Source organism: Penicillium brevicompactum, assembly GCF_028827555.1.
Source record: "Penicillium brevicompactum strain IBT 35665 chromosome Unknown utg000001l_segment0_segment0, whole genome shotgun sequence".
NCBI classification, from domain to species: Eukaryota; Fungi; Ascomycota; class Eurotiomycetes; order Eurotiales; family Aspergillaceae; genus Penicillium; species Penicillium brevicompactum.
This window is the reverse complement of record NW_026623203.1, coordinates 4029599-4042556: the sequence shown is the minus strand read 5'-3', so window position 1 is coordinate 4042556 and position 12958 is coordinate 4029599. Positions and strand designations below refer to the sequence as shown.

Genomic DNA, 12958 nt, shown 5'->3' with positions numbered 1-12958 from the left:
TACTTAAACAGATAGGTATTCCTGGACACGTTCTAATGAACATTGTATATTTAGTTATGCACATGGTTTACATTAGGAAGTAGGTCGCATGACCCACAACCGGAGATATATAGGGCGAGGAGGACCTCATGAAGTCGAAATCAGTTTGTGATCTAGCTCGAGACCCGTCGACCGAGAATGTGAAAACTGCAAAAGAAAAGAAGTCCGAGATTCCAAGAATCATCAACACATGATCAGGAGCCGCAACAGTTAGGTAGCCCGCAACAGTTAGGTGGCGGTACGAGGAGGAGACTCAGGGCATAAATCAGCTATGCGGCGGGCGATAATATCAAGGATCTTGACACCCTCTTCAATCTGCACTTGTTCCCAAGGACGCCGGAGACCATAGTGATCAACAAACGCAGTCCATCCGCCGTAACCCTCGCAGACTTCCCATTGTGCATGGCTGAGTTGAGGGCCTGGAAAGGTTAGCTCGGGCCGATAGCTGGTTTCTGAGATTGAGACGTACGGATCGAGTCCCATCTGCGGTTATGATCCAGCCCGTTGACTATGCCCTGGAGGTCCGCTCCTGAATCGAGAGATGGATTGTTTATGAGTTGCCCTGTTGCAACGAGGTTGTCAAAGGCACCGCGGCAGTGCTGGAAGGCGAGGAGGGGACGGGTTGAAGATCGCTCGGCGTCCATGACGGCATGTGGGGGATTGTGGGTGGAGGACACGGATGCTTTGATGGAAATGCGAAAAACGCTTGAAATGAGGTAGTTGATGGCATGGAATTGGAAGTTGTGGAGAGTGTTTGGGTGAAGTGTTGACTTTGAGAGGGAGGCACGTGAAAAAGACGTGACGACGACGAGGCATCCACGACGACTTTCCTCTCACGTCAACTCACCTCTTTGTTTGCTCGTTACTGTAGAGCGTATCAATCGTCTCAACCAGGCTACCTCTGACATAAGGGCAGCATGTAACACCTGACAGGCTTCTTCGATGATTCATTATATGTGATATTGAACTTTCTCTATGGATAATATTCCAGACGTCGGTATTCCTATAGTGACGTGAATAAATCTTCAACATGGGTTTTGATCAAACTGGACATTGAGGTCCTTGTTGATAATACCAGCCTCAACAGCTTCTGTGCAGTACATTAACATCTCATTCGTCGCAACGGAGAGAAAGAAAGCAACTTACTTTGATAATTCCACTGCTCGACATTAGGCAGATTCTCATCCGTCTTCCAAGTCCAGAAGATCCATCCACCCAATGCCTCATACTGTCTCTGCTGCGCTGAGAACCATTTCGAGTATGATAAAGCATGGTCAGCCATCGGCAAGAAGTTTTCTCCTTGGTTGTTGAACGCCAGACTCCACTCCCCAAGGACCTTGGGGCTAACATCGGACTGACGATTGTCCCCACAGGCATCTTGAATCATGTCAGCCTTTGACTGGGCATCGCGCACGAGATAAATCTCGTAGTTGTGGTCATCGAAGAGAAGCCTATCCTTTTGATCATCACTCAAAGAGCGAGTGGGATTACCACCCGAATCCCATTTATCGTCCTATGGGCATGTCAGTATCGTTCTTTGACACAGCCAAAGAAAACGCTTACCATGACGGTGATATGCAGCGCATCATCTGCAGAGACGCCCAGGGACTTCTCTTTGGCGCGAATCCTGTCGATGGCGGATGGATAAAAGTGCTCAACCATCCAGTTCGTGTTTCCATTCTCTGTATTTTGCAGAGGCTCGTTGACAAGTTCGAGGGCACCGACAGTGTTGAACGCATCGCTGCCTTGGATCTGTTCGACCATCCACTCATAGAACTTGTACGCGCGCTCAGCGTTACCGTCATTTTGATAGAACTCAGGGGAGCTGGCATACTGAGAAATGTCAATTCAACCCCAGCCACTACATGAAAGTGACACTTACACGTCCAGTGAAAGGCTGCTGAGCCTGTTGAGCACCAGGCAAGCCATGAGTGTCAATGACAACATACATACCCGCATCAGCGGCCCACTGGCAGATATTGGTGAGATCCTCGAGGGCATTGTTGCGCGGGTAGTACTCATTATCCGCGATGAGATCTTCGTTCATCCAGAATCCGACCGGGATCTGATCGTGTTAAAATGTTCTTTTGAGCCAGAAAGAACATCGCGATGGGAAAGCAGGCTTACCCGAATGGTGTTCAGACCGTACGATACCATCTTTGTGATGTCGTCCTTGGTGATCCAAGACTGCCAGTGCTTTTTGAAGGCAGTGTTGGCTGCATCTTGGCCGATACCCTGCACACATCCCCACTCACTGTTGTAATCACCACACCCCATATCATTCCACTCGCCACTCGCCATCCATTTCTCGATGATGAATGAGGAACCCAAGTTGACGCCTCGGATCTTGGAAGTGCCAGTTTTGTCAAATGTTGTAAGGTTTCGGCCTTCGTCTGTAGGCAGCCAGGCTGATGCTAGGGGTATACTACCCAGAAGAGAGATGAATGATTTGAGCTTCATTCTTTATGGTTGGAATTTCAAAATCAATTGTGAGTTTACACACCGAGGGCAATCTGAGAACCACTCCATATTATATACTGGTTCACCTCCCAAGGTTGTAGCAGGTTAATTAGTGCAGAGCCACCTCGCACTACTACACCAGATTAGAACTTCATTATGGAGCATATGATCGCCGATGGCTCTGCAGAGCCCATAGGTGGATCCGACGATCTTCACCATATGCTGCCAACTTGTGCGAGGCTAATTGCTTACGGCTTCGAATATCCAATAGGCAAAGCTGACATCGCCCGACTTGTGTTGCGAAATAATATAAATGGTCAATTTGCAGCAGTAAAGTTCTGAGAGCGAAAGTACTAAGTCGAGAAAACAGGTCAATGATTATACGTTCCTACGCAGCCCCTCGTTTGTGATGAGCCGCCAGGGGTTTCAGGGCTAGCACCCGAGGTCAAAGTCTTCGACCCCAAGGAATCCACGGTAGAGAACATAGCGTGACTTGATGTTTACCGGCTACCCCGGAGGACAATTTGTTGGAGTTTTCCGAATACTCCGTATTACGCTAGCACATCCCGTTCTAAGGCTGGCACATTTCCAAGGTTGTATTCAGCCCCCAGTGGCGAACATGCAGGGTCCCGGCATGAAACAAGCATTGACTCGCGCTAGCCCCCAATGCGCATTTTAAGTAGTATTTTCTTGCTAATACAAGTCACAAAACGATAACCCATGGATTTTTGGAGTACTGTTCACGAGGTATGCTGGGATGAGCGACCACAAACAGGCAAAACAGACCTGAACGCTGGCTCAGAGGGAGGTTGTACATACTGGCATGGAGTGCACAAGATAGAGTATGCTAACAAACGAGCCCTCGACTTGACTGTGCAGGCGTCTAGGCAGTTACGGGTGCTACGCCTGAAGTGACAAGGGATCGACACGGGACCCCTTTTTGTAGGATCATTTACCCAAAAGGCGATATGGTCGCTTGAATAAAATAATGTGCAGCTCCACATTTGCGCTTGAAGAAATAATGCAGAACGAGAGTCCAAAATGTATGTTTTGGTTAAAGTGCCTTTACCCCATTATCTCGATCGAGTAGGTGAGTGCGAGGTCATGTAGCTGGGGAAGAAGACATCTATATAAACAGTATCAAATGCTCGAGAGATCGGGAATAGTAAAGCAAGCCTCTACAGCAGATTACCATTACCATTCACAATGCATCTTATCGCAGCGACCCTTCTCTCTCTAGGCCTCGCCTCGGCATACGACATCCCAGACAACCTCAAGCAAATCTACGATAGCCACAAGGTATGTCATGCACCCCTGGCAGCTTGACGACCTGACTAACGGCCAAGTCTGGAAAATGCAACAACAAGCTCGCGGGCGGCTTCAGTGACGGCATCAACGGCGCCCACACCTTCGCTTACTGCGGAGACATCTCCAACGCCATCTACCTGCACAGCTCGGCCAATGGCGGCCAATACGACAACATGGATATTGACTGTGACGGATTAAATGACAAGGGCGGTGACTGCGACGCCGACGAGACTGGACAGGGTGAGACTGCGTTCAAAGACCAGCTCAACCAGTATGGGATCGAAGACCTAGATGCCAATCTGCACCCTTATGTCGTGTTTGGCAACACAGACTTCGACCCCCAGCAGTATGGCATGGAGCCATTGAGTGTTATGGCGGTTGTTTGTAACAACCAGGTGTTGAGTGGCCCCTGATCGACATGAATCGCGGATCAAGGCTGATCGACCTTTAGTTGTATGGAATCTGGGGTGACACCAACGGGGAAGACTCAACTGGCGAGGCTTCCATTTCGTTGGCGCAGATGTGTTTCCCCGATGATGGGATCAATGGGAACAATGGTCACGGCGAGGAGGATGTTTTGTACATTGGGTTCACTGGAAAGGGGACTACCCCTGGCAGTGACGCGGACTGGAAGGCTGGAGATCGCAACGCTTTCGAGGAGAGCATCAAGAAATTGGGTGACAAGCTTGTTGCTAGTCTTTCCTAGATTGTGAAGAGTCGGGGTTTGATCCTGAGTTGAGAAAGATCCTGAATTGATCCTGAATTGATCCTTTCGGCCTATGGGAGGAATGACTTTGCATGTGGCGGGGTATTCCCGAGGTTGAAGGAAGACTTGAAAGGAGACTATTGGAAGATGAGGACCATTTTACGGCCAATAGAGTCTAAGGGGAAAGTCAAAAACACACTTTAATTTCACGAGAGACACATTTGTCGTCATTGTAAAGGACTTGAAGGAGATATCTCGGCGATCCAAAAGCGGTGATTGGCGGAGTGAAGGCACAATGGACCTCTTCCTCGCACTTTCGACTGTCAAATCCCCAAAAAAGGATCACACCGGAAGATAAACTATTGAAAGTCGAGACTTTTGCAGATCGTCGAGTCCAAATCGAATTCAAATCTCAGTTGACTCCACTGCGGTGGGCTTCTTACATCATCGCCCCGTCTCAGCTCCTGATTTCCCGCAAGAACCCTCATCGGACCTGGCGATCGACCGATCGATCGCGTGCGCAGGCCGCATATTGTACGGACAATGCCGATCGAAGTTCAGCTACTGGGCCATTCACTGGACGGTCGGGCAGCTTCAGGTCGAATTCATGGTTCATTCGCTCGAGTCTCAGCGGGAACCATGGACTATTGGAAAAAACACGTCCGGTCGGCCTCGTGGCCCGCTGCAGAGCCCGCTGAGAAGTGACCTCATGTTTTTTTAAAAAGCGCTGGGGCCCGAGCCCAACTAGTTGATGATCTTTTGTCCATGCTTCCCTAGTGCCGGCATTCATATACTGGCGCAATGGAACCTCCAAGTATTCCTGACAACCGCCCTCACAAAACCATGCCTCACACCATGAACGACATTGACGGTCCGGCCTTCAGACCCTCGTCGCAAAATTCACTGCGATCCGGCTCACCTGCTGGACAAGCCTATGAGCCCCAGGCATTCGGTCAACCAGCGATCGGGAGACCGCCAATGGCCCCCCGACAGCGATCAACGCAATCGCGGGCTCAATCTCGGCCACACAGCTCGCTGAGTGCCTACCAGAATGGCTACAGTGGCAATGGATACACAGGAGAACAACCGAGTCGCAAACCGTCCATTGACCAGGCATCTGTCGCAGAATCAAACGCGACTTTGGATCTCGGCTACCACTCGATCGGCCAGCCCCAACTACCGCCGCGGAGCGAAAAACGCCTCTCGATCTCGACCAACAACTTTGATCAGCAATCAATCGGTGGGCTCTCCATTGACCAACAATCCGTCGGAAATCAGTCTCTAGGACATCATTCAATCGGCGGCCCGCCGGGCGGCTACTACTCGTGAGGAATTCCCAATTTTTTGCTTTTTCCACGAAAATCCTTGCTAATGATGCAGATCTCCAACTTCCCCCACCGGTCTCCATCCGTCCTCCTCAAACAAATCACTCCGACGAAACTCCGTGGTGAATGAACTCCCGGTTCTCCAACAAACAAATCCAAACGAAGGCTCCGAGCAATTTAATCCGATTCTCGAAGAAAATGAAGAAGCCTCTTACGATTTGGTCGCTCCCTACGAGGGCGACGCAGCTCCACTTCACACCCTGGAACGCCAAGCCGACCTGATGTTCTGCACCGAGCATATGCTGGCGATCCTGAGTAACCCACGATATCTCGCGCGATTCCGTGAATTCCTCAGCCAAGAGCGCCCCGGGTCATTCTCCACATTAACATACTATCTCAATGCCTCGAAATCGTTGAAGGCCATTGAGTATGCGAATGCGCTCGTGCGCTTGGCAGTCGATGTGCCGACTGCGGGAATTGAGACGGCCGAGAAGCCGGTCGGCCCAACAGTGAACATGGCGCTTGAACAGCGCGTTCAAGCCGCGCTGGATGCCCTTACTGCGGAGGAATTGCCCGCATTCATCACCGCGACTTGTATCAATATCACCGGCAAGGTTGTGGAGGAGCGGGTACGCGGTACCCTCCCTGACAAATTCCAGGGAACGGCCGATGCGTTGGCCGAGGTGTTCTGTTTAACGGATCCCTCAAGGCCGGATAACCCTATCATCTTTGCCTCTGGAGGTATGTATTTGAGCCATGATGATATGACAGCGCGCTGACCTTATTAGAATTCCACCGCACCACACAATACGGCATGGACTACGTCCTAGGTCGAAACTGTCGTTTCCTGCAAGGCCCCAAGACCAACCCCAACAGCGTGCGACGCATTCGCGAAGCACTGAAAGCCGGACGTCATCACTCCGAGCTCTTCCTCAACTAGTAAGCTCTGTCAGATCAGACTTGGTTCTTGCCAAAGCTAACCATATCAGTCGCCGTGACGGCTCCCCATTCATGAACCTTCTCCAAATGTCGCCACTCTGCGACAGCCGCGGTAACATCCGTTATTTCATCGGTGCTCAGGTCGACGTCTCAGGCCTCGCAATGGAGGGCGCACAGATGGAATCCCTACAAAATCTCCAAGCGCAAAAAGAAAACCCCGAAACGGCCGAACCTGCACCCAAAGATTCCAAGTCCGAATTCCAGGAACTCGGCGAACTCTTCAGTCCCCGTGAATTGCAAAATGTTCGCGAACACGGTGGAAATCTCTTCCAACCAATCGTCAACGAAGATCCCAATCATCGTCTCTTCCTCCAAGACTCCGACACAGAGAGTGAACACCACGCGCCTTCCTCGCATCAGCCCACGGTGCCTGAACCCAGCGCCGGCCTGTCTCTGACGGGCGTCTACAGAAACGTAAGTCGCCCTTTCTCCCTGATAAGAAAAACAAAGCTAACCAAGTCAGTACCTCCTCGTCCGCCCCTATCCCTCCCTTCGCATCCTCTTCACGTCGCCCTCCCTCCAAATCCCTGGAATGCTCCAATCGTCCTTCTTGAACCGCATCGGCGACTCAGGCGCCAAGCGCGACCACATTCTCAACGCCATGATGTCGGGGCGCAGTGTTACCGCGCGCATCAAGTGGGTCACGAAGTTCAGCAGTGATCAGGGTCGGTATCGGTGGATTCATTGTACGCCATTGCTGGCGAATAATGGGCAGATCGGTGTATGGATGGTGGTTGTGATTGATGATGATGATCAGGATTCTGTGCGATGGCATGGAAACTACCCGGCTAACTATTAGCCGGACTGTATAAAGTAGCATTTATGATTGTACTCCGTATTGAATCTTGGACTTTGGTTCCATGGACGCTTATTGGTTAAGCTTGAGGCTGAGTTCGATTTGGGACTAGTGTTGGACCGATGTGGTCTAGCGTGTAGTCTATTTAGGTCAGCTGCTGTCCTAATCGGGATCCATCTTGAGAGAATTCATGGCTGCTGTGATGGTCTCAAAGACAGCCAATTCTCAGAAAAATTGTATCATCAGAGGTCATTTTGAGGATGAGTCTACTGCGTGTCCATATGTACTTGGACTCTGCAAACGGTACAATAGGTGTGGTAGGGCTGACTCCAATGCTCATGTCATTTTAGACTTTCCGAAAGTCAACCCCACGAATTAATTTGTGTTGATGTCATGACCCAATTAAATTCAACCTCCATAAATATGGAACAACCTCGCATGACTGAGGAGATACCATAACGACTTTCTACTTCAGCATGATTACCTGGCGCTGTCTAGCTCGTACCTCCCAGGTGGGCTATCACGAAGGTCCATAACTTCCAAACCTACAGCTTGTTAATAAGTACCAGAAGTATGGTTTACTCGCAACGCAAGTTCGGCGGCTGAGTCTGCTCGAGCATCACTCGCACAGGCTGTTGAAAGACGTAGGACAGCCCCGTTCTCCCGCATCCAATACTAACATGATCCAGTTCAATCTTCCAGTTCCTAAAGGGTACCTAGTCACAACCCCCGAAGAAGCCGAAGATGTCGTCTTCAACATCAGTTGGTCTCCCTTCCACAAATTATGCTATCCAACTAACAAACAGATGCACCCTCCGTAATCAAAGCCCAGATCCTAGCCGGCGGCCGAGGCAAAGGAACCTTCGACAGCGACCAAAAAGGCGGCGTCCGCATAGTCAAATCGTCCGTCACCCCCCAACTACCACATCCCATCCCAATCTAACAGCCCAGACCCCGCGAAGCCTACCAATCCGCCCTAAACATGCTAAACCACAAACTAACAACAAAACAAACCCCACCGACCGGCCTCCCAGTACACAAACTCTACATCTACAAAGCCGTCGACATCACACACGAATACTATCTAGCAATGACCTTCGACCGCCGTCGCAGCTCACCCATAATCCTTATCTCCGACTCCGGCGGCGTCGACATCGAAACCAGTAACCGACTCCACCAGCTATGGTTCCAACTCGATACTGGCATCACGCCTGAAATCGACTCGTATATTCAAGCCGAGCTTGGTTTCTCTGATTCCGAGATGGGGACTATTCACCAATTGCTGTGTGATATGGTTAGGCTATTTCGGGAGAAGGACGCGACACTGCTGGAGTTGAATCCGCTGGTGAAGACGACGCAGGGGTTTGTTTGTATTGATGCGAAGTTTGAGTTTGATAACTCTGCTCGGTTCAGACAGGAGGCTCTTTTCGGGTGTGAGGAAGGGGATGGGGAGAAGGAGGCGAAGGAGGCGGAGAAATTGGGACTTTCGTATGTGAAGCTTGATGGGAATATTGGGAATATTGTGAATGGGGCTGGTCTTGCGATGGCGACTAATGATCTGATTACTTTGGTTGGTGGGCGTTGTGCTAATTTCTTGGATGTTGGGGGTGGGGCGACGAGGGAAGGCCTGGTGAGGGCATTCAAAATTTTGTGGGGAGATGAGAGGGTAAAGGGGGTTTTGATCAATATTTATGGAGGTGAGTGTGGTTCCAAGAGTATTTGACTGGCTTGATGCTGAAACTCTTGCAGGTATCGTTCGTTGTGATATGATCGCCGAGTCGATTATCGCTGCCGCCAAAGACATTGGAGGGTTTAAAATGCCTGTCGTGGTGAGATTACAGGGGACAAATTCCGACAAGGGACTAAAGTTGGTGAGCTGATTGATGGCGAATGAAGTTGAGAGTCGAAGCTTACGTTGTGGATAGATCCAAGAATCAGGGTTGGAGCACTTGGTGGTAGAAGCCGATTTCGAAAAAGCTGCCCAGGTTATTGTTGATCGGACGCCCAAATTTGAATAAGTACGCATAACAGAGAACGAGCTTATAATGCTTATCGATGAAATATGGCCATGACCAGTTTTCTTGTTCATTTTCGTCCGATCTGTGAGTGACCACATAATCCGTAAGTGTAATCCAGGAACGACGGTCCTGAGGTCTGGGCTGAGGCTTGACACGGAAGAATATGAGACAGAATACTCCGAAAAGACCGAAAAGATGAATCTTCGGTTCAGCTCGGAGTGGGTCGACATGCAGATGTGTGAGATATGGAATGTTGATCATCGACATAAAGATCTCAGATCGGCGATACACCCCGCAGGGGTCTCAATAGCGCCATGATCGCACCTTTGAATCGTAGATCATTGTACTACAATTGGCTGGGGGGATCTTATCCCCAATCTTAGCGTGAAGAATGAGCTGTGCCGAACTCTGAAATCAATCAATATGTACTCCGTACGGAGTAAGACACTGTGGGGGGTAATTGTGTAGATCACCAAGCATTGTTTACTGTTGGGAACCCGGTGTTGTCCCCTATAAATATTCCACTCCCAAAATTCTCTGGCTATCTATCCAACATTTCGCTCACTCTCTTCCAAACATGAGACTCTTCCTTTCCACCCTCCTGCTATCCATCGCAGGGTCTTCCATTGCCGAGGAAGGTATTGTCGGTGGATCCGTCGCCGGAACTGGAGAGTTCCCATACCAAGTTTCCGTTCAAACCTCCTCCCATAAATGCGGTGGATCGATCATCGACAAAGATCACATCCTGACTGCCGCTCACTGCACGGATGGCCTATCCGCAGAAAGATTGAGAGTTCGCGCAGGTTCGAACCAGCACGCCTCCGGTGGGAAGTTGGTTAAGGTGGCCCAAATCACGCAACATTCAGAGTACGACGCGAAGACCATCAAAAATGACATCGCCGTCCTCCGTCTAGCTTCGAGCCTGGAATTTGGGTCTTCCATCTCGGCTGTGGAACTTCCATCCTCAGCAGAAGAGACGCCGGAGACAGGGACCAAGTGCTCTGTCACTGGCTGGGGATCTACCTCTCATGGAGGTAGCTCCCTCCCTTCCAACCTCTTGGTTGCGTATGTCAACATTGTTGACCACGAGAAATGCGCGAAGGAATATGCGGACCGCCATGAAGTTGATGATTCCATGATTTGTGCTGGTGTCCAAGGCGGAGGAAAGGATTCATGTCAGGGAGACAGCGGTGGTCCACTTGTTGATACCAACTCTAAGAAGCAGGTCGGTGTTGTTTCATGGGGCTTTGGATGTGGAAGGCACGGCCAAGATGGCGTTTATGCTAGCACCGCGGCTTATCTTGATTGGATTCAGGGGGCCATTTCAGCCTAGCTCAATTTCAGGCCTGAGGTGGTAGAAGGTGGTCAACCTCGGTGGCGATGGAGAGTTACCTCGAAAGAAGATGTGCTGGTCGCGGTTCGTCGATAGTTACCAGTGCCTTGAGTGCCAGACAATATCCGGTCGATATGAAGTTATGCTTGTCAAATGAACATTATCCGGCACTGAAGAAAATCCCGATGGGGGTTACTCCGTATTGCTTCGAAATGAAACTAGCTCCGATTCAAGCAGCAAGGTTCGGCTGGATTGTTCCGTGAAGTTCAACGTTGTTGTGCAACTTTCCAAGGTTGACGTATACATCCGTATAGTCTCTTTCGCAGCATATATCATTTTTCCCTGATCTCCAATAAATTCCAAGGTTGGAGGTCTCAGGGGTTGTGACATGATATTTGTAAAGGACACTGCCCAGGATGTCCAGGTTAGTATTATCTCACCATGTCGAAACAGGCATAGCGGGGGACGGTGCGACTCTAATAAAATAATTCCGACCGATCCGGTTGTGATCAACAATTTGACAGCGTTTTGTTGTAGCTCATCAGCGACAACTGAAAGGCGTGGGCAATGCAAGATCGCCAGGTACCTGAGCCGATCAATGAGGCTTAGCCTGAAAGGTCGGCAGGTCGGCCCCTGAGCGCCAATAAATTGGGAGAGATCTCGTCGAATCACAACGGCCGGAGAGCACACTCTTCTGTCCACTTCTGACGGGCGAAGTGACCCATTAATATAAGCTAACGATGATCCCCCGTTTGATGTTTTTCAATTTTTCCTAACCATGAGGCAGTCGACGCCCGTTTGCTGGGCTGTCTGGGCTGGTCTCATCTGGCTCACATTGATATCGACCACTCTCTCACTACCCGATAATTCAAATTCGGGCCCAGATGTCAGCACCGACATCTCCACAATTCACGCCCGCGGTACCAAGCCATTCATGCTGCGTGTGCTACCTCTCGGCGCTTCCATCACTCAAGGTTACAAGTCCGCAGATGGCAACGGGTATCGAAAATGGCTCCGACAGCAACTCCGATATGCGGGATGGGAGGTCGATATGATCGGGAGTCGAAAATCAGGCACCATGCACGATAACGTAGGTCGCATTCGCTGAGATGCGATCGTTCCGCGCGGGATGGAATCTGACTGCGTTGCCTAGGACCACGAGGGCCATATCGGTTTTAGAATTGACCAAGTGGCAAAGGTCGTCAAGAATACTCTTGCACAAAAGCCCAATTTGATTCTGATCAAGTGAGCTCCGCCTCCACATGGCGCAATTAATTTCCACTAACGCATGATACTCAGCGCCGGCACCAATGATGGCCTACAGAACTACAAAGTGGATACTGCAGGAGAACGAATGGACTCCCTGCTGACTGAGCTCTACGACGCAGTTCCTGAAACGACTATCATTCTCTCTACTCTCATCCCTAATGGCAAAAAGCCCGTGCCGATCAGCGCGATCAGCCACCAGTTTCGCGAACTGGTGGCCAAGCGACGCTCGCAAAACGACAGCATTATCCTCGCTGAGATGAGCACATTCATCAAATCAACCCAGCTCGTTGACAAAATCCACCCAACAGCTACCGGGTACGAGGAAATGGCGTCTGTCTGGTGGGCGGCCATTCAAGAAGCCGAGAAAGAAGGATTCCTCACAGCCCCGGCCTCAACTTCTACGAGTAATGGCACAATCAGCAAGGCTCGCGAAAAGGCACTTGACGACAGCACCGGTGACCCCAGCTTGCCTGCGTACACTGCTCCGGCTCAACCGACGGAAACAAGTGATGGTTTGCGACTGGCTGGCCAGGTGAGCTGTCTACATTGGATTACTCAAATGGTGCTGTGTAAGTTACATGTCTCCCAAGTGGCTAACAGATTACTAATGTTGAACAGTGAGCTTCGCATTTGTGATGCTCGTCTGACGGCTATCTTTTTAAACTCCGATGAGCTCAAGTTACCATTGTTCCTGTGTATATTTCG

At 50.3% G+C, this 12958-nt stretch overlaps 7 protein-coding genes across 7 annotated transcripts; 5 read left to right on the top strand and 2 right to left on the bottom strand.

The window, feature by feature from the left end:
• Window positions 1–267: 267 nt before the first annotated feature.
• Window positions 268–683, bottom strand: N7506_001324 (Extracellular metalloproteinase 3; the record flags this gene model as incomplete). The annotated part of the gene is made up of 2 exons (XM_056950620.1): window positions 268–458; window positions 509–683. 2 exons carry the CDS (start codon window positions 681–683, stop codon window positions 268–270), a joined length of 366 nt encoding a protein of 121 aa, XP_056816535.1.
• Window positions 684–1141: 458 nt separating this feature from the next.
• N7506_001323 (glycoside hydrolase family 5 protein) lies at window positions 1142–2499 on the bottom strand (the record flags this gene model as incomplete). Its single annotated transcript, XM_056950619.1, has 4 exons — window positions 1142–1552; window positions 1603–1872; window positions 1922–2104; window positions 2167–2499. 4 exons carry the CDS (start codon window positions 2497–2499, stop codon window positions 1142–1144), a joined length of 1197 nt encoding a protein of 398 aa, XP_056816534.1.
• Window positions 2500–3705: 1206 nt separating this feature from the next.
• Window positions 3706–4513, top strand: N7506_001322 (glycoside hydrolase family 75 protein; the record flags this gene model as incomplete). The annotated part of the gene is made up of 3 exons (XM_056950618.1): window positions 3706–3798; window positions 3846–4202; window positions 4259–4513. The coding sequence occupies 3 exons, from the start codon at window positions 3706–3708 to the stop codon at window positions 4511–4513; spliced, it is 705 nt and encodes a 234-aa protein (XP_056816533.1).
• Window positions 4514–5356: 843 nt separating this feature from the next.
• N7506_001321 (PAS-associated C-terminal) lies at window positions 5357–7636 on the top strand (the record flags this gene model as incomplete). The annotated part of the gene is made up of 5 exons (XM_056950617.1): window positions 5357–5838; window positions 5894–6579; window positions 6627–6777; window positions 6828–7251; window positions 7301–7636. 5 exons carry the CDS (start codon window positions 5357–5359, stop codon window positions 7634–7636), a joined length of 2079 nt encoding a protein of 692 aa, XP_056816532.1.
• A 473-nt stretch (window positions 7637–8109) lies between these two features.
• N7506_001320 (succinate--CoA ligase subunit beta) lies at window positions 8110–9651 on the top strand (the record flags this gene model as incomplete). Its single annotated transcript, XM_056950616.1, has 7 exons — window positions 8110–8145; window positions 8185–8277; window positions 8323–8395; window positions 8440–8528; window positions 8580–9330; window positions 9383–9504; window positions 9559–9651. The coding sequence occupies 7 exons, from the start codon at window positions 8110–8112 to the stop codon at window positions 9649–9651; spliced, it is 1257 nt and encodes a 418-aa protein (XP_056816531.1).
• A 577-nt stretch (window positions 9652–10228) lies between these two features.
• Window positions 10229–10984, top strand: N7506_001319 (S1 family serine peptidase; the record flags this gene model as incomplete). The annotated part of the gene is made up of 1 exon (XM_056950615.1): window positions 10229–10984. One exon carries the CDS (start codon window positions 10229–10231, stop codon window positions 10982–10984), a length of 756 nt encoding a protein of 251 aa, XP_056816530.1.
• Window positions 10985–11762: 778 nt separating this feature from the next.
• N7506_001318 (SGNH/GDSL hydrolase family protein) lies at window positions 11763–12900 on the top strand (the record flags this gene model as incomplete). Its single annotated transcript, XM_056950614.1, has 4 exons — window positions 11763–12074; window positions 12138–12229; window positions 12284–12822; window positions 12872–12900. The coding sequence occupies 4 exons, from the start codon at window positions 11763–11765 to the stop codon at window positions 12898–12900; spliced, it is 972 nt and encodes a 323-aa protein (XP_056816529.1).
• Between the last annotated feature and the right edge of the window lie 58 nt (window positions 12901–12958).